At 54.6% G+C, this 18,395-nt stretch overlaps 7 protein-coding genes across 7 annotated transcripts; 2 read left to right on the top strand and 5 right to left on the bottom strand.

The window, feature by feature from the left end:
• Window positions 1–219: 219 nt before the first annotated feature.
• On the top strand, window positions 220–2,283 carry HMPREF1541_09742 (uncharacterized protein; the record flags this gene model as incomplete). The annotated part of the gene is made up of 1 exon (XM_008714415.1): window positions 220–2,283. One exon carries the CDS (start codon window positions 220–222, stop codon window positions 2,281–2,283), a length of 2,064 nt encoding a protein of 687 aa, XP_008712637.1.
• A 222-nt stretch (window positions 2,284–2,505) lies between these two features.
• On the bottom strand, window positions 2,506–5,066 carry HMPREF1541_09741 (hydroxyacylglutathione hydrolase; the record flags this gene model as incomplete). The annotated part of the gene is made up of 3 exons (XM_008714414.1): window positions 2,506–3,160; window positions 3,232–3,319; window positions 3,806–5,066. 3 exons carry the CDS (start codon window positions 5,064–5,066, stop codon window positions 2,506–2,508), a joined length of 2,004 nt encoding a protein of 667 aa, XP_008712636.1.
• A 1,078-nt stretch (window positions 5,067–6,144) lies between these two features.
• On the bottom strand, window positions 6,145–7,049 carry HMPREF1541_09740 (uncharacterized protein; the record flags this gene model as incomplete). Its single annotated transcript, XM_008714413.1, has 3 exons — window positions 6,145–6,196; window positions 6,254–6,668; window positions 6,746–7,049. The coding sequence occupies 3 exons, from the start codon at window positions 7,047–7,049 to the stop codon at window positions 6,145–6,147; spliced, it is 771 nt and encodes a 256-aa protein (XP_008712635.1).
• A 446-nt stretch (window positions 7,050–7,495) lies between these two features.
• HMPREF1541_09739 (uncharacterized protein) lies at window positions 7,496–9,778 on the bottom strand (the record flags this gene model as incomplete). Its single annotated transcript, XM_008714412.1, has 2 exons — window positions 7,496–9,493; window positions 9,539–9,778. The coding sequence occupies 2 exons, from the start codon at window positions 9,776–9,778 to the stop codon at window positions 7,496–7,498; spliced, it is 2,238 nt and encodes a 745-aa protein (XP_008712634.1).
• Window positions 9,779–10,489: 711 nt separating this feature from the next.
• HMPREF1541_09738 (uncharacterized protein) lies at window positions 10,490–12,062 on the bottom strand (the record flags this gene model as incomplete). Its single annotated transcript, XM_008714411.1, has 3 exons — window positions 10,490–11,654; window positions 11,706–11,872; window positions 11,919–12,062. The coding sequence occupies 3 exons, from the start codon at window positions 12,060–12,062 to the stop codon at window positions 10,490–10,492; spliced, it is 1,476 nt and encodes a 491-aa protein (XP_008712633.1).
• Window positions 12,063–13,357: 1,295 nt separating this feature from the next.
• Window positions 13,358–13,516, top strand: HMPREF1541_09737 (uncharacterized protein; the record flags this gene model as incomplete). The annotated part of the gene is made up of 1 exon (XM_008714410.1): window positions 13,358–13,516. One exon carries the CDS (start codon window positions 13,358–13,360, stop codon window positions 13,514–13,516), a length of 159 nt encoding a protein of 52 aa, XP_008712632.1.
• Window positions 13,517–15,256: 1,740 nt separating this feature from the next.
• On the bottom strand, window positions 15,257–16,856 carry HMPREF1541_09736 (uncharacterized protein; the record flags this gene model as incomplete). The annotated part of the gene is made up of 2 exons (XM_008714409.1): window positions 15,257–16,445; window positions 16,495–16,856. 2 exons carry the CDS (start codon window positions 16,854–16,856, stop codon window positions 15,257–15,259), a joined length of 1,551 nt encoding a protein of 516 aa, XP_008712631.1.
• Between the last annotated feature and the right edge of the window lie 1,539 nt (window positions 16,857–18,395).

Here is an 18,395-nt window from a genome sequence, read left to right as displayed (position 1 = left end):
CCCGAACTGCAGGCACGGAAGGGGCGTTTAGGCCTCCATTGCTCATTGGTTGGTATGAGAGCTGCCTGAGATGTACCCCCAACCTCCAGGTTGTGTAAACACTTGCACATCCTGCGAGGCATATATGGCATCGCAGCTATTAAGTATCTCCTAGCAACGACCATACCTGGCAGATTCCAGCTATACACCTTTGCCATCGTGCTCAACTTGTGGTCCACAATGACTCAACTAACCGATTCTACGCCAACGGACGCCAAGGACTATCTCGACGAGTCATTTTCAAAATGGCTGCTTCCGCTTCTAGAGAAGCATCATGTCCCAGGCTACAGCGTCGCCGTCATCAGCAATGGTAAAGTTAACTCGACGGGATACGGTCTCGCCCGGCTCCCCAACACGCCAGCCACCTCCGATACACTCTACCCCATGTGCAGTACCACAAAGGCGTTCACGGCAGCTCTTGTGGGGATGTGCATTGAGGAGGCCCAGAAGCAGACTTCCTCTTCCAAAAGCAAGGACAGTGGTGGCGGAGGTCCTGCCGCTTCGAGTGAGGCGGCTAAGTTGGAGGTTCTGCGTAAGAAAGGGTGGAAGACAGCAGTGCGCGATGTCCTCCCCGATTTTGTCGCTTCAGATCCTTATGTGACACAACATGCTACTCTGGAAGACATCGCCTCTCATAGATCCGGCATTGCAGGCCATGACTTGATTTGGGGCCCTTGGTTGGGATCATCCGTTTCTCAGGCCACTCGCATATTCCGACACCTCGAACCTGTCGGAGAGGACTTCCGCTCCAAGTTTCAGTACAACAACCTGTTATATGCGACCCTGGGAGATGTTGTAGAGACTGTTCTTGGGAAATCGTACAACGACGCTTTGCATGAGAAGGTACTGGAACCATTGTGTATGTCCCGAACCTGGGTGGACGTCGCGCGCGCGAAAGAAGAGCAGGCCACGTGGGCTCGAGGCTATTACTGGCGAGCTTTGGAAGACCGCGACGCCCAAGAATCGAAGGAGGGCCAGGAAAAGGGTTACTATCTCCCTGAAAAGGTACACAGTCTCCTCGGAGTAGAGCCCGCGGGTGCTCTTATCTCGAGTGTTGATGACTATGCTAAATGGGTCGTCGGTCTCCTTGCTGCTGCGAAGCAATCAAACAGCGAAGCCTCAACAGAAAAGATCGACAGTGATTCCCGCGCCAAAAGTGCCATCTCTCCGAGTGTCTGGCGGCAAGTTACAACCCCACGCATCCAGTATCCAGACCCCTATCCTTCGACTCTTTTCCAACAGCCGAAATCTATGCACGCACGGCCCGACGGCTACGCCTTTGGGTGGGTTATCAATGACACCTTCCTCCCCGGCCATCTCTTGGTCCAGCATGGTGGGGGCCTCCCAGGCATCAGCACCCTCGTGGCCATGCTCCCCGACCATGATTTCGGAATCGTGCTGGCTGCAAATGCCAACGGCGGTAGTGCCGTCAATCTAGCTGTGGCAAAAGAGCTGTTTGGAAGACGCATCGGCATGTCCGAGGAGGACAGGCGGCGGCACCTGGATCCCGAGAAGAAGAAGGAAGACAAAGGAGACAAGCAGGGCGTGGAGGATTTGGAGCCCAAAGTCAACGGCCAGCAGCAGGCCGCTGTGCAGCCGGCTGGAAACGCACCTACTTTCAAGCTGCACGGAAAGTACTTCAACGCAGCGTACGGCACCTTTCAATTCGAACCAGCTGACGCGTCCGCCTCCCTGGGCGCAAAGCACCCGTCGTTGAACGGCATCGAGATCGTCAGGCCCAAGCCGAAGGCCCAAGCCTCGCCCTCCTCTTCCAACAGGGAAGCAAACACCAATAGCATCTCCCCACCTACCATCCTCGTCACGCCCATGGGCCGGCGCGGCCTACACTACCAGCTCCTTCTCCACCCTTCGCCCGCAGCCCAGCCGCACGCCAGCAAAATCCTCTACCGTATGGAAACCCTCTTCAGTCACGGCAACCTCAGCCAAGATGAGTTTCCGGAGCTGGATCCCGGCTGGGGCGACCCCAATGACAGTGTGTGTCCGGGCCCGCCGGAGAAGGGGAAGGCGATTTGGGAGAGTGGAGGCGTCAAGAGCGGTGGGTTGGCGGTTGGAGAGGTGGTTCCTGGTGTGCGGAGGGAGGATGGGGATGGGGACCAAGTGGTGTGGAGGGTGGGGATGAGGTTGCTGAGGGAGGATGGAGGAGGGAAAGAGGAGGAGGGAGGGTTGGAGGAGGGGTGGGAGGAGAGGAGGATGTGGTTTACCAGGGTTTGGGAGGAGCCGTGATGGGAGCGTGGCTTCGGGAGATGGAGATGCTGTTAGATCGGTGGTGCTTCAGAAGTCGTCAAAAAGTATCTACTGCCCCGTGGTGTCCATAACTCAGGACACTGGCTTTCGTGTGTTGCAAATCGGCCAGTTCTACTTTTGTTTTTGTACATGGCACTCACTCGCTCGGAAAACGACCTTTCACAACTCGAGTACATACCCACGTACACACTCTCAATTCATCTACATTGAATTCTTCATCTCCCTCAGCTTCGCCATCACCTCCACCGGGCCCGTCTCGCCCGTCGCCTTCTGGATCCCGGCGTCGCCCACACGCATAAACGCATTATACCGCTTCTCGTCCGCGATCGTAAACTTCCCCTGTGTCTCCTTGTTCTCGTCCGCGAATTTTTGCAACTGCTTCACCGCATCCCCCCGATCCACCGTGACGAGAAACTTGACGTTCGCCTTCGTGTACTCGTGGCCCGGGAACACTTTCGTGTCGTCCGGCAGCTTCGCCAGCACCTCGTTCAGCGCGGTGTTCATCTCCGCCGCGGTGCCCTCGAAGAAGCGGCCGCAGCCGCCGATGAAGAGCGTGTCGCCCGTGAAGACGACTTTCTCGTCCGTGGAGGTGTCGCGCATGTACCAGCAGATGCTGTCCTGGGTGTGGCAGGGGGTGTGCAGGGCGGTGACCTCGACGTTCTGCCCGATCTTGAAGCTGCTGTTGTGCGAAGGGGTCTTGCTGACTTTGGCGCAGTCCTTGCCGCCGATGACGGGGAGGGAGGGGTATTTTTCGAGGATCTTCTCGTTGCCGCCGGCGTGGTCCCAGTGGTGGTGCGTGTTGATTATGGAGGTGAGTTTTAGCGATGAAGAGGCTTTTTCGAGGACGAGGAGGACTCTGTGGTGGGAGGAAGCATGTTAGTGGGGGCCACTCTTGAGTGTGAGGAAGAGAAATCGGGAGGGATATACTCGGGTGGGTTGGCGGGATCGATGATGACGGCTTCCTTGCTGGCGTCGTCGGAGACGAGGTAGGCGTAGTTGTTGGAGGAACCAACCCCTAGCTTCGCATCAGCGTATATACTCTAGGAGCGGGCATGCGAGTTCCATACACATGGGAATGCTTTGAATATGCATGGCGCGGATAGTTCTCGACGAATGCGCGGGGCTGGCTCGATGGACTAGATTTGTGGTATAGCTGGTGAGCGGTCGCGTTAAGAGACGAGATAGAATCATGAAGCAGGCCGAGACAAACAGTCCAAATGTAAGATATCTAAGCAGTGTACGCATTTCACCATGGTGCAGTCCATCGTCGCGACGCATGCGGAGAAGGTCGTCTCATCAGCTTGACGTCATCGGAGTTAAGCTTGATGACCCCGGGAGTTGGGAAAGCAGAACGGAGTAAGTAGGCAGTGAATAATACTCTGGTGGTGCAGTTGAAGTATTCCAAACGTGTATTCGGCCCATTTCACGAGCAAGGGCTATAACGTGCCGTAAGTACCGTACTCTGTTGTACTTCGCCTGCTCATCTGATGTCGGCTTTCACCTAGTAGTCTCTGGCTCTCAACCAGATCCACCACTTTCTCTTTGCCAGATATCGTTGGGATCCAGCCGCGCATCCAACCATTGACTCTCTCCCAATGAGTGTGCCCGTGACCATCTCTTACTTTCACCACCTTCTCTTCGTCCTCGCCGTATAGCAAAAATTGCACACCCATCATACCATCCAGACCGAGCACGCCGAAAGCTCCCAGAAAGAAGGGAGCCGCCTTAGCGATCCACTCTCCTCGCCGAGAGCCATGCTCATCTGCCCAGCCATTGCCGCCATATGCGCCAAAGTCACTCCACGCGTTGGGATTCGTGAGTAGAGAAGTCGAGTAGAAGAAGTTTCCGCAAAACGCGGCAAAGAAGAGGAGCGGAGACAATCCGGCGGTTGATTGCCGTGTCCAATTCTTGTACAGCTGAGGAAGGCGAGAGCCGAGATACAGAAGAGTAGAAGACCACGAAAGGACCATTCCGGCGACCTCGAGAGGCGTATCGGCGTGGAAGATATGGACACCGTGCGATTGAGACTGGCCCGGATTCGGCGCAGAAGAAGCTGGACGAGCTAGGGATGCGAGGGTCATCGCCAGCATAACAGTCCTTGGCGATGGTGAAGCCATCCAGCTTGAACCAAATTTCTCCATGACACCATTCGATTCCGATGGTGGCTTTGTCTTCTCGTAGTTGACGGCTGTGAAACTGGGGGCCCCAATGGCTTGAGCAGACGGGAGCCTCGTTGGCTCGTCATCTTGCTTGGGACTGGGCGCATCGTCGTCTCGGAAGCTAGTGTTAATTGGAGACAGACTATTGATCATGTCACTGGCATCATCGCCATCAATGCTGCTGCTTGAGGAGTGTAGACTCTCTCCATAGACCTTTCGAGTAAGATAAGTGTACCAGAAAAACTGCACCACCAAACACATATCCACAAACACATAGTAACTGGCGATAATGATCTGCCACGTCGCCTGATGCGTAAACAAAGCCCCCAACAAGTTGGTAGCATCCCCCAACAACCACTCCACCAGAAAGAATAAAGAGAGCCCAGCCGTGGATTTTATCTGGTAGTTCTTGTAAATCTGCGGCATTTGGGCGAACAGCCACGACACTATTGACAGCGTTCCGAGGGCGGTCGAGATAGCCGCGAGCGGCGTCGGAATACACGAATGGAAGTATGAGGATACATTGACTAGCCAGGGCTCTGTCGGCGAACAATGGGGAGGTAATGATGGCGCAAATATTGATATCATGGGCGTTGTAGCCATGACGGCTACGGGGCAGGCAGCGCGTCGAACTGTTCAGCCACGCGACACTGTTGTTGTAGGAGTAATAGGCTTCAAGTGTAGGAAAGTCCCAACGGTAGTCTTTCTTGCAAAACAGTTCTAGCAATCCTGAGCTCTTATCCTCGTTCAACGGGTGGCCGATGATGGGGCAGTGAGGCTGAGGCTGTGACAGTTGGCGGTGCTCGGTAAGGGTAGTGAGTCAGATGTGCTTGGGGGCCGGACTGAGCCCAGAAGTCGATGAAACGAACGCTATGCAGATGTAAAAGTGACTTGTACAACAGCAACAAGGTGTAAGAGACTCGAGAGGCTCACGTAGAACAACAGAAGCACGAGTGATTGTGAAGAGGAAATGACGAAGCAACACCCCGCGGTTCGAGGGTCCTATCGCGGCCTAGTGAACGGCAGCCTACCTGTTAGCCTGTGGAACGAGCCGGAGCATCCTGAACAGGTGGTCAGCCGGATTATGACAGCCCGGAATGACTGGTCTTGTGTTGCAGCTGGTGTGGCATCGCGAGGGATGGATCGGTGTTTGGGGGGGGTAGAAGAGATGGTGGGGGAAAGATAGTAATGATAAGCAGCAAAAGTGCCTGCTGATAGGTGCACATGGCTTCGCCTAACTCAAGCTAGTGTGGGAGTCGCCTAAAAGGCAGCCAGGCCCTGGAGATGCCCGCACAGGCTACCGCTGCAGCCGATCTCGCATCCATCCGTCTTTGACAGCCTTTTATGCATGACATTCCATCATACGGACCTTGCATTCCCCTTCACGAACCTCTCGAACCTCCTGGTTGGCGAGTAACTGAACTAAAAGTGCAGTTGAAGCATTCGCCTGCCCCACGAGATCAACCTGAAGCGTTCAGCTGTTGTGTGTCGACTTTTCTCTCGCCTCACTCGAAACCAAGCATGTGCGAGAACGGAGCCTAAGCATTGTTGTTACATGATAGTGCCACCGTGGGTCATGTGAGTAAAACGGATGACCAAAGGTGCTCACACAATCGCAGCTTCTGTATCGTTGCCATGATCTCGGGCCTCATAACGATACATTTTTGCCGACAAGTGACCTTCACACATCATCCTCCCCGGGCAAAGCTTCGTAGTAGCTCACATACGGCGGCCTACCAGGCTGTCAGCTATGCAACTCTTTTGACAACTGCCACGGTCTCACTGCTCACTTAGCAAGGTTGCGAGCCGTTACAATGCCCGCCGCTCCCACCGCATACGCGCCGAGCAGGTTCCTCCAGCTACCAGACTGACCCACGGCAAGTGCAACCAGATCGTAGACCAGACATCCGCCAAAGATCCAGTCGCTGGCAGCGCTGCCGAGGCCAAAGCCTACACCGGTCAATGCCTTGACGGCGAACGTGGCCGGCTGATCCTTGAAAAAAGCCGCCGACGTGTTGTGCAACAGATCGAGCACGCCAATGCCAGCAAAGGTCTTGGAGACAATGTGAGTGAGCACGCTCGACGTCGATTGTGTGTTCATCGGCCCCAGACGCGCAGCCACGTAGAACAGCTGCGTCAGCGTATTGATCGTCACAAAGCCATTGCTGATATCCAGCCGGCCGCCATTCCACGCCACCATCCATGCTGACACTCACAAAAACAACCATCAGTCACTGTACTCTCATGGGGGAACAGGAGGAGGAGGGTGATCAGTAACTTACCAGCAATGCACAGATTCCCCACCGCATAATACGGCACAAAGTCGACCATCTGTTCCAGCTCTCGTCGCTCCGCCGGCTTGGACTCGTCCAGCTTCCACAGCCGGTACAGCCAGCCGAGCTGGAACAGCTGCTGCGGGAAGAAGAAGCCCGCGATGAAGAAGGGCTGCGGCGAGAAGAATGACAGGTTCTGGTCGTGAATGTCTTTCATGTTGGGGGTCGACAACATGCCGTATTGCTGTGCGGCGAAGTCGATCAGGAAGCTGGCCGGCGCGAGCCAGCGCGCAGTGGAGAGTGTTACGCCCATTTTTCGAGGTCAGGTCTCTGCTTGTACGGTTGGGAAACGGTTGGGGACAAATCGAGTACTTCAGATATTTCCCACTAAAGAGGGAGTATTCAATGTATATATGACTTTGATTGACCAGCATTTCCAACGGCGCACGCGTGGTGTCTTGCTTCCGTCCATTGCATGCTGTATAGATGTCGTCACCACTCTCATTGGGTCGGAACTGCACATCAGCTCGGCACCGCAGACGACAAAGTCCGACATCTCCGAAAAAGTCGTAACGGACTGGACCACGCACGCTGCATGTAGAAGAGTGAACATGGACTTTTACATCTAGACTCAAGACACAAAGTTACAAGGCATTATCTCGTACTTTCCACCCCCATCAAACGTGATCCAACCGTCCAGGAAATGGATATTTTTGTCTTCCACTCCACGAATTATACGTCTCAAATCGAGATATGCCCCTACACGGTAACCATAGAAGCATAGCCGTCCAACTCCCTCTCCCAACAACGATGCCCATTGACCAGCCAGAAGAACTGCTCGAGGAAGCCCTTTGTCCCCTGCGCAATCTCCACCACACCCTCACTCAGCTTCGGCTTCGCCGCCGTCACCACGCCATACCACTCCGTCACCGCCTCCCCGTTACCATTGTAGTCCGCGACCTGATAGCCCTGCGCCTCCGAGATCGCCGCCTCTACAAGCTGGATACCATGTCCCAGTGCCGCAATGGCCTTGTCGTGCCCAAACGCTTCGCGGACCCAGAAGCGCGCGAGCCCGATGCCCAACAGCGTCTTGACGGCCTGCTCACCGCCCGGCACGACCACGGCGTCGAACATGGTGGACCGCATGCCGTTGAGGTGGTGGTCCGGCTGCGCCTCGCTCGAGCCGTCCGCGGCCTTGACCTTCTGGCGCTTCGGCGCGATGGTGAACGGTAGGGCGGAGGCCGCCTTGATGGCGGCGTGAACGGCGCTGTAGCTGGCGTGGTCGTAGCCGTCGGCGATGAGGATGGCGATGCGGCGCGACTTGATGGTTGGGTAGAAGGGGCCGAACTCGAGTTGAGACATGCCCTTGGCCGTCTTGCCGTGGTTCTTGACTTTCTGCTGCGTCGGCGTCGGGGCGCCGCATTTCTCGGCCACGGCTTGCGCGAGTGAGAGGTCGATCTCGGTGAGGCGGTCGACCATGCGTTCGTAGACGGTGGGGTCCTCGCAGTGGTCGAGCTCAAATGAGAAGGCGTTGGTCAGATGGAGCTTTTCGATGGGGGAGAGGGAGTTGTAGAAGAGCTGTGCTTGGGAGAGGTAGTCGGTCCACTTGTCGGTGAGCATGCGGGCTTTGATGCCGGATTCGGGCGCGGCGAAGGATTGGAAGCTGTCTTTGGCGCCGGTGTGGTTGCCAGGCGGGTTGGCATCGAAGCGATTGGGCCAGTAGTTCACTGAGCCTTTGGTGATGGTGTGGCGACCTTGGCCGTCACGGTTGAAATTCATGTAGGGGCAGACCGGTCTGTTGATCGGAAGTTCCTGCCAATTGATACCGAGCCGGGAGAGTTGCGTATCGAAGTATGAGAAGTTCCGGCCTTGCAGCAGCGGGTCTGGCGAGAAGTCGATGCCTGGAACAATATGTGACGTGCAAAAGGCAACTTGCTCGGTTTCGGTAAAGTACTCGTCGACGTTGCGGTTCAGTTCCAGCTCACCAATGTAACGAATGGGAACATCTTCTTGGGGCCAGACCTTGGTCGCATCAAAGATGTCGAAGGGGAACTTGTCTTGGTCAGCATCCTTGATGACCTGGATGCCGAACTTCCATTTTGGAGGTGCACCGTTGTCAATGGCTTCGTAGAGATCTTTTCGATGGAAATCGGGGTCTTGGCCAGCAATCTTTAACGCTTCATCCCACACGAGGGAGTGAACTCCCAGCTCTGGCGTGAAGATGAACTTGACGAAATGACGTTCGCCTTTGTCATTGAGGAGAGAAAAAGTGTTAACACCAAAGCCTTGCATCATACGGTACGAGCGCGGAATGCCACGGTCAGACATGGTCCAGTTATACATGTGCGTGGCCTCTTTGTTCAAGTAGACGAAGTCCCAGAAGTTACTGTGGGCTGACTGAGCCTGTGGGACCTCTGTGTGAGGCTCAGGCTTGACGGCGTGAACGATGTCGGGGAACTTGATGCTCTCTTGGATGAAGAATACAGGAATGTCGTTGCCGACAATATCCCAATTGCCCTCATCCGTATAGAACTTGACGGCAAAGCCACGAACGTCGCGAACGGTATCTGCACTGCCTCGGCTTCCTTGGACGGTAGAAAAGCGAAGGAAGACCGGCGTTGTGCGAGACGTGTCAGTGAGAACACCGGCAGAAGTAACATCGCTAGCACTCTCATAGAGCTTGAAGTGACCGTGAGCAGCTGCACCACGCGCATGTACAACACGTTCCGGAATACGCTCGTGGTCGAAACGATGGATCTAACGGGTTAGTGCGACTTCAGCCAAGGATTGACTCTGACTTACTCTCTCGCGTCCAATCTGATCTTCCAGATAGTGAGAGCCGACCCTACCAGACTTTGGGTCGACGTTTTTCAACCAGTGGTCCAGATCATGGATCTTGACGCCATGATCGGTAGTTTGGGGCTGACTAGTGTGCGCGTCTTTGATATCCTTCTGGAGATCTGCTATCTTCTTGTTCTCGGTCAGGCCTGCCTTGGTGGTGTTGGCCAAATCCTTGACATTCTGTGTAATTGATGAAGCCATATTTGCGAGGGTGTTAACTGCTTGGGAAGACAACCGAGGGCGTGGACCAGCTAAGGCGCAGGAGTGACGACTTCTTATGCAAGGTACTCTTTGAATTACAGAGGCTCATCTGTGTCGTCATTCTTGCAAATGCCGAATGGTTTCGTGTATCGACAGCGGTAGAGACGCGGGTGTATTACGCGTGAAGGCCCTCGCTTAGCCGGGACAGATTTCCGGCAGTACCACCTTACGAATCAGCGTTGCCATGTTCGTGATCTCAGCACCATGATTGCGTGAATGGGCTGATGACTGACTCCAGTCCTCGGGAGCCGCAGAAAGCTGCAGGCGGGATCACGAAGTGGCATCATGCCAATGAGATCATGGAGGGTGTGCCCGGCAATGGGGATGACATCTCTCGGATCGAGTATCCGCGCCTACACATTGTCTGCGGCAGGTCGTTACTGCAGCGTCCATGCGGCAGTAGGACATGGATCTGATTGCGTGATGATCATTGAGCTTGTTTCAGCATTCTCCAAAGGCGTATGGGTTGACCTTGAGGTGTCAACACGTGGTGGAATACCAGGGACGGGTGAGCCTCGCGACGTGATGCGGGTGTTACAGCAATGCGGCGAAACATTTCTCCGACCATGCACCGAGACTGACACCGCCGCCCATAAATCTACGACTCATCAACATGGACGAATGAGTAACAAGCACTGTCGAAGCTTTACACTAATCCGCACTTACGCTGGCACCTGCTTCCCGGGCCAATTCATTTTCGAACAGCGGAGCCCAGAATTTTCTCTCCAGCAAGTCGGTCGCTTTCCGTGTATCGTTGATGATCTGGCTCTTGTTGAGCAAATGCTGACACACTGCATCGTCGGCATCGGCTTCAGCATCGTAGTAGAAATTGCGTTTGTTGTTTTCCACGAAGAATGCGTGATGCCAACTTCGATACCTCATCGGAAGTTCTGCTTGAGATTTGACACTGACTGCTGAAGCATCGATCTCGGGTTTCGAGTTGCGATCTCGCAGTGCCCGGATCTGCTCCTCCGGAATGTCTTTATCATAGGAAGGTCCCGGCCCGCCCATCTCCAGATCTGCAGCTATGAAGGCAAGCTGCTGCTTGACCCAGGCTTTGGGTATCCGACGTTCTTCATAGATTGTGATCGCCTCAGCTATTGAAATGGACCCCTGTTGAACTTCCGCAAGTGCTTGTCCGAGGAATGCGGCATCCTCGATGGCGGTGGCAGCTCCTTGAGCGAGTGCTGGGTTCATCGCATGGCAAGCGTCGCCAAGTAGCACCACGTTTTTCTCCTTGTTCGACCAACTATCCATCTTTCGGATATGCAACAGCGGCCAGCGGTTCGAGCCCGGCGCGAGCGCCCATATCTTCTGTACAACTTCAGGGTAGTCTTTGAGCTGTTCATTGAGCTCGGAGAGGTCCGCATCTTCAACGATCGTCGTCGGCCAGCCGTCTTTCGTGTAGAAGCAGATGGTAATGTTCATTTCGGTGCCTCCACTGAGTGGATAGGTAACAAGGTATCCGTGTGGGCCACACCACATGTGGAAGTTGTTACGGATGATATGCCTCGCCTCCGGCACTTCGCGATAGATGGTGCTGATCTTCATGGTGTGTCGATATGCCACAGCTGGTGCGTATGGAACAGGCCCGACATCGGGAAACATCTGACCACGGATTGCAGATTTGATGCCGTCAGCCCCAATTACTAGATCAAAACTGTGTGAGGTTCCGGCACCTGTCGTGACCGTAACGAGCGGTGCGTGACTTGCCGTGTCGAAGGAGGCAATGCGAGCATTGGTTATGATCTTGACGCCATGAAGGCGAGCAGAGGCTTCCAGTCCAGCATGAAGATGATCCCGGCGGACAATATACCTGTCGATGTCAGGATGCTATGCCCTTGATGAGGTGGAAGGCAATGCCGACCATGGGAAACCACTGGCCCTTGAGACCTTCTTCGCATCAATCTTGGAGATCAAGTTGAGCCCCGGTCCCCCACTCCACGTGTTCGCCTCTTCGTGCTCAACCAGGTTGTCGCCAATGAGCTTGGTTACGCCCCAACGCAGCAGAAAGCGCGAGGCATTAGGAAACATCTACTTGTGGTCAAACAATGCTCCTGCAGGCTTCAAGGCCACGTACATGTATACCGGCGCCAATCTCGCCGAGCTTGGTAGCGGCTTCCAGGACTGTCACATCCGCGCCGCTTCTTGCAATGGCAATAGCAGCTGCCAACCCTCCCAAACCTCCGCCCACGACACCCACGTTCAACCTCTGCGATGGCATCTTGCTCAAGTGCAGATAGCAAGAGCCGTTTCAGTGTGGCTCATCTAAGAGCGTCTGCCGTCAGCTAGTCAACACACATACTTCCGTTAGCAATTGCCCCCGTGACTGAAAGAAAGGTAACGAGGCGAGTTTTGAAATAGCCAAAGTACAGGAAAGCCGGGATGTAGCAAGAGTGACGGCGGTCACCCTGATTGCAGATAAGTTGCAGGGTACGGGGCCCGTCTCCAACGGAGTAGGCCGAGGCGTGCTCGGCCCGCAATCGCGCAATGTGTTTATTTGGGTTCGGTCCGTCTGTTACGCGTGGTGCCAGCGAGGCAATGGTTGCCTGAAAGCTAAATACATTTGACGACTGCTGACCATGGGAGCTGGGAAGGTTCGAGGCGACGTACAATGTGCTTTCTACCCACCAAGATGTCACTCGCATTATTGTGAGGAAAGTGCACCGACGTTGAGGGCTTGGCGTTATCTAGGCAGGCGCGATTCTGGTGTTCCTCTTCAACCCAACTGCTTTCCACAAAATTCCGCAGATGCGTCTGTCACGGGTCTGGGATTTTGGTTCGGTACCTTTGGTTGACAAGGATGGTCGCAAAATGCGGCCAATGGGCCCTCGTTGAGGCTCGAGTCCCCCGCATCAGGCGATGCTGGTGCTCCGCCGCTCTTTCAGACAATCCCTTTTAAACCGGCGCTGGTCTCTGTCATCGTCGTAACTCTCACAATCTCATTGACGCCGGTGTTGGTCGAAAATTGGTTTCCAGTAATTCACCCTACCGTATGATCTTGTGAAGCGAGTGGTGTCGAGACCGCATGACCAGACAGTCGACGAAGTGGACGATCACAGCATGCAACCCGAAAAGGCGACCCTATGCGCTTATTGTACCAGATTGACGAACAAGAATCCTGCCGCGGCTCAACTTGAGCATTGGTCAACATTGGGGCTTTTGCGACCCTCAAGCACTAAATGTGCAATATGCAAGATCTTGTTGGGTAAATTTGACGACACTGTGAAGGAAGCGGCGGAGAGATTTAAGCAGATAACAGAAGCTGCTGCAGAGCAATACCCACTATCACTGAATCTCATTGACGACCCGAATCTGGAATCCGGGGTATGCTACAAATTTATAGAAGCTGGAATTGCTCTCCCGAACAAATTCACCTACATCTGGCGCTTCCACATCGCTGCACGCGAATCCCAAGGTTAGAGCTACAACTTGTGACATTGCGATAAGATTGGCTGATGATTACTGGTACAGCACCATCTCTGTTGCCAACGGCGTGGAACAACTTTCCCACTAGCCATGAAACGAAAGTGTCGAGGATACGAGACTGGCTACGCATTTGCACGAGTAGTCATCCTCAGTGCGGACCGAAATGGCCTTGTGAAGCGCCAAGGAGACTGGTCGATTTGGGTGTGGATAATTCCGGTGCCTTCAAGTTGGTGTCGACTGCAAGCATGAACTCAGAAAAGATCGAATATGTAGCATTGAGCTACTGCTGGGGAGCTCCGACAACTCTCAAAACGACGAAAGCAATGGTGGCAGCCTACCAGCATGAAATCCCACGTTCCGAGCTACCAAAGACATTTTCAGACGCAGCTTTGATAACGAAGGACATAGGTCTACGATACATCTGGATCGATGCGTTGTGTATCATTCAAGATGATCCGGATGATTGGGCGATGGAATCATCCAAGATGGCCGATATATATCATGGAAGTATACTGTCGGTGACTGCAAATGACTCCAGGTCCTCGTCAGGTGGTGTGTTTGTACAGGATAGCTCCCCGCTGTCTGAGAGAACTTTCAATGCACGGGCGTTCTTGAGGTCTGCAGATCACAGGAATGGCAGATGCACCTATATTCACATTGTTCCCGAGCAGAGGTGTGGCACAGCACTGGATGAAAGGGGCTGGACTCTTCAGGAAAATATCCTCTCCTCTCGGACCGTCGGCGTGATGAACTCGGAACTGATGTGGAGCTGTGAGTTCGGCACTTGTTGGGAATCAGGCATCAACTATAAAAGTGACAAGACGTACGGGGATCCTCCAGTACTCAAAACGAGTCTCTCTGAGAAGCAAAACCGTATCTGGTCGAGGTGGATGGAAAATTATTCCAGGCGCCGGCTCACGTTCCCAGGAGACCGGCTTGCGGCCATGCTGGGGCTGATCACCTACTACGAACGCATCATGCAGGACATACCAGTCTTAGGCCTATGGCAAAGCTCGCTACGTGAGGACCTGTCCTGGGTGAGGCTAACCAACCGATCTGAACGCTTACCAAATGATCTACTAGATCATAACCTTCCATCATGGTCACCATTCGTTTGTGATCAAGCTGTCAGCTCTGATTTTTGGTATGGAGGTAATGAAGGCACTGACCCACTAGAGTCTTGCATTGACGTTATCGAACATCAGGTGTCATGGGAAGGAGCACCGTATCTGTCACGTGTACAATCAAGCTCATTGGTGGTTGATGGATCACTACAGCAAATACATCTCTCTGAAGCGACTGAAGTTATTGGGTGCAATCCCCCTTACTTCAATCTTGATGAGGAGGAAGTAGACCCCGTCAGGGACCCTTTACCGTGGAGATGCGCGGTTCAATGGGACAGGGAAGGATACCGGCCGCCACAAAGATGGCCTTGTATGCTCTTGCAGAAAAGGCTCACAAAAGGATATGAGCTTGGAGGCGAAACATTCCTCGTCCTGGAAATCGTCAGAGGACAAACATACCGTCGTATTGGGATTGGATCACTCGGGCGCAGACGCACTCCTAATGGACCGGCAGAGCAAGAGTGGAAGTTCGACCTGAGAAACCGATCTAGAATAACTCTTATATGAAAGCTGGTGTTTTTCTCTATTAGACGCGCCGAAAAGAAGGCTTCTGCAGACCCTCTCCAATTATAGAAGAGCCGACGTCTCGACAGAATTCAGCCGATCTGACCTTGGGAAGAAGTAGAAAAAGTACGCGCCTTCCTGTGCTGGCTCTGGGACCTGTGTCTTCAGCCGATTGGGGTATAACTTGATCAGACCGTTGCCTGACATCCACACAGCGCCAGCATTTATGCTGCGAAGTCTCTCTAGATCTTTCCAAGGGACACAAATCCAATTTCTTTCAATCTCTAGAAAATGGCCTTCGTGGACTCTTTACCCGCAAAAACGCCATCGCTCATGCGTAACATCGTAAACATCCCATCACTCAATGATTTCGATGCTTGTCCAAAAACCACCCCGTCCACCTCCACCCGCCGACCCCCTTCTCCCAATCCCTCGCCCAATTCCCCTCTTTCGCGGCCTTCAAATCATCCACATTCAAATAATCCGCCCCCTCCCGCACCAGCACGCGCCACAAATACTCCTGCAACCCCTTCGGCCACGCGGGCACGGACCAGTACCGCACCTTCAGCCCCTGCTGGTGGGCGCCCCGGATCTGGGCGCGGATCAGCGAGAGTTGCTTGTCGGTCAGCGTGGAGCGCCAGGGGTACTGGATGGGGATGGGGAAGCCGAGGACGGCGCGCTTGAAGGAGACGGAGGCGTAGTACGAGTTGGCGCGCGTGTAGATGGCTGGGTTGAGGGGGGCGGCGCCGGAGCGGCCTTGGCCTTGGGTGGCGACGGGATTGGGGTTGGCTTTGTCGTCGTCGTCGTTGTTGTTGTCGTCGGGGTAGGAGGAGAGGTCTTGGATGGTGGATGAGGTAGAAGATGAGGAGGAGTCGTTGGCCTCGTCGTCGACGATATTGGCCATGAGGTCGAGTGGGGCGTCGAAGAACATGTCGCGGTAAGAGGGGTTGGCCACGACGCGGTTCCAGGGCGCGTTGCCGGTCACGACCACCGTGATGGGCCCGTCAATGACGTCGGTGCCGTTGAAGTAGGACAGGTACTTCTTCGTGCGAAGGGGTTCGAGTTGTGCCTCCACATGTGGCCATAGTGCTTCGCCATCGGTCTTGAAGTCGATGAGGAGGATGAGAGTCTGTCGCGGAGCGGTGTCGTAGACGCCGTTGCGGGGCTTGTCCAGGGAGGGGTGGAATTCCGTTGTGGGGTTTTGCTTGTCTAATATCTCAAGGAGGGGGTTGATGTATAATGACCGAAGAGTGCGGTTCGTGGACAAGGACGCGACAGTGTGGCCCACGAACAGATCGTCGTTGTATAACCAGACATCCGCCTCGACGCCGGAGCAGCCCACTGAAAGGGCCGAGAACAAAGGCTCTTTCCGCCAGTAATCGTTGTGACTGACGCAGGCGATGGGCTGGATGTCGGCCGTGGTGTCGGTCGGCCACGAGGTCGTGCCATCGGGCAGGTGTTCAGACATGCTGTAATGCGGAAAGGACACTTCTTCAGGGAAGAAACTGATCGTGAGGCCAACGATGGCAGTGATGAGGTTGAGGAAACCCCTGCTGGGATTAGCATGATGACGCCGAGACTTGGGCACTAGCGACTTACAGGAGCATGAGCAACAGGGCTACCAGACGCAGCACTCTCCTGAGGAGAGTAGGTCGCCGTCGTGGTGGCTTCTCAAGCGCGCCACTGGATAGTCTGCGGGTGCTGATGTATATCTGTTTGAGGTTGGGGAATCGCCATGTCGTTGAGGGCCGCGGCGAATGGCCATTCAACAGGTACTCATCTTCGTGCGCATGATGAATCGCCCCATTTTCGAGATCTGAATCAGAAGGACTCAGATCGGGACTGCTGGAGAAGGAGGTGTCGTGAAGAAACGGCACTGCCTCCGGTAGAGTCTGCACCGCTGATTGGGTTGACTGGCGGCTCTGTCGGGATGATGTGAGTGGTGATGACTGAGGCGACATGTTGAGCCTCAAGCCTGCGCAGTCGTCTGTTGGGGGCGAGAAAATCGCAGAAGCTTAACTGGAGAGCCGAGGCCTTAGCTAATCGATACCCTTATCCACGCATGGTAGATAGGCGGTCGATCGGAGGGGTGGCCGTGGAGGTCGCCGTCGCTGTGTCGACAGCAGTGAAGTAGAGGAGTGTCGCTGTGCTCTGGACCTCCAGGACCTTTAGTACCAGCGCTTCCAGCAGCCAGCTTGAGCTTCTGAGAAACAATAGCCTAGCCGCGAATGTGGGTGTAGTGGGTGGGATGTTCTTGGGGGTCTCGACCGGCTGGTTGGAGAAGTCGAGGGCTCACCGCCCAGGCCCGCGGCTTGGGGCACGCCGCACGGATATCCGCCGCGATTGGACCCGGCCCTGCCCGCTAGGGTGTCGTCTGTACTCGATAGCGAGGTCGTTGAGCGACGCTGAGCTGAGCACGTTGTGAAGCGATTGACCAGAGGGCTTTAAGAGCTATGAGCCTCGTGACAGCTGCTTGACGCCGTCGAAAGCGATCTTTTCGCACGTCAACCACTCCTTCCATCGTGCGCAACACCATCGACTAAATATCCCACCAACCCTAGACCACCACCCGTCAACCTTCTTGGCTGCGTCTTGCGTCGCTACTGGAAGCGTAACTCGCCTGGCGGACCAGCAGTGCGAATCCGGCTCCGCTTTGTCCCCAGCCGCATCCTCCAAAAGAGGGTCGACGCTGAAGGTTCAACCGTCCCGCTTTGGCGTCTATGATCAATCTCTGGACACTTGCTGTCGACCAGGCAGACGCGATACCACTTTGCGCATTGCGCTACAGCAAGCGGCGCAAAATCGGACATTCGCACTCGAGCCCGCCTCTGCACCCTGCTAGATATTGCAAGGTAGGTGGGTTGATGTCGCTCGTGAGCAGTGCTCGTTGAGTCATTACTTCATCTGGCAATCAACCGCCCGACACCACGATTAAGGGTCCAGAGTCTATAGTCTGATGCTCCTAGGTGTCGTCAGCTCGTTCGAAGTATGTGCCTGAATCATTCTAGCCCATCTCCTGGAATAGTATTGTCGTATTGATGCGCATCCCTGAGTTGACGACTGATTACGCAGCATTGCTAAGGATCGATTCTAGCCCGCATCTCGCCGTTAGCTTTCCATTTTTGCTTATAGGACCGAAGTGCTTCAAACGTGGGGTTGGTGTTCACGGGAAGCTTCATCTCTGTCATTGAGGCAAGTTCCCTCAGGATCCATGCTGATGAGACATGCAATATGTAAGCGTGTCGAATTTGTGGAGCTGCGAAGTGCGAGTGTCAGTGAGCATGAATAGGGGGAATCAGAGTCGATATAGTGCTACGTCGAAGGAAGCAACGGCAAAGTCGCCCGTGTGACAAGGCTGCCTACCAGCCTCAGCTCCTGAGCCAATCAGCAGCCTCAATTTACTGACATGCCTTGCTCCGCTCGTACACGACTCCTTGGCCAAGGTGATTCCACTGACCAGGTTGGAAGTGGGCTATTGCTCGACGATACTAGCCAGCAAG

The sequence above is a fragment of the Cyphellophora europaea genome, assembly GCF_000365145.1.
Source record: "Cyphellophora europaea CBS 101466 unplaced genomic scaffold supercont1.11, whole genome shotgun sequence".
NCBI lineage: Eukaryota > Fungi > Ascomycota > Eurotiomycetes > Chaetothyriales > Cyphellophoraceae > Cyphellophora > Cyphellophora europaea.
The sequence above is the reverse complement of the archived record's forward strand: the minus strand, read 5'-3'. Positions and strand labels throughout refer to the sequence as shown.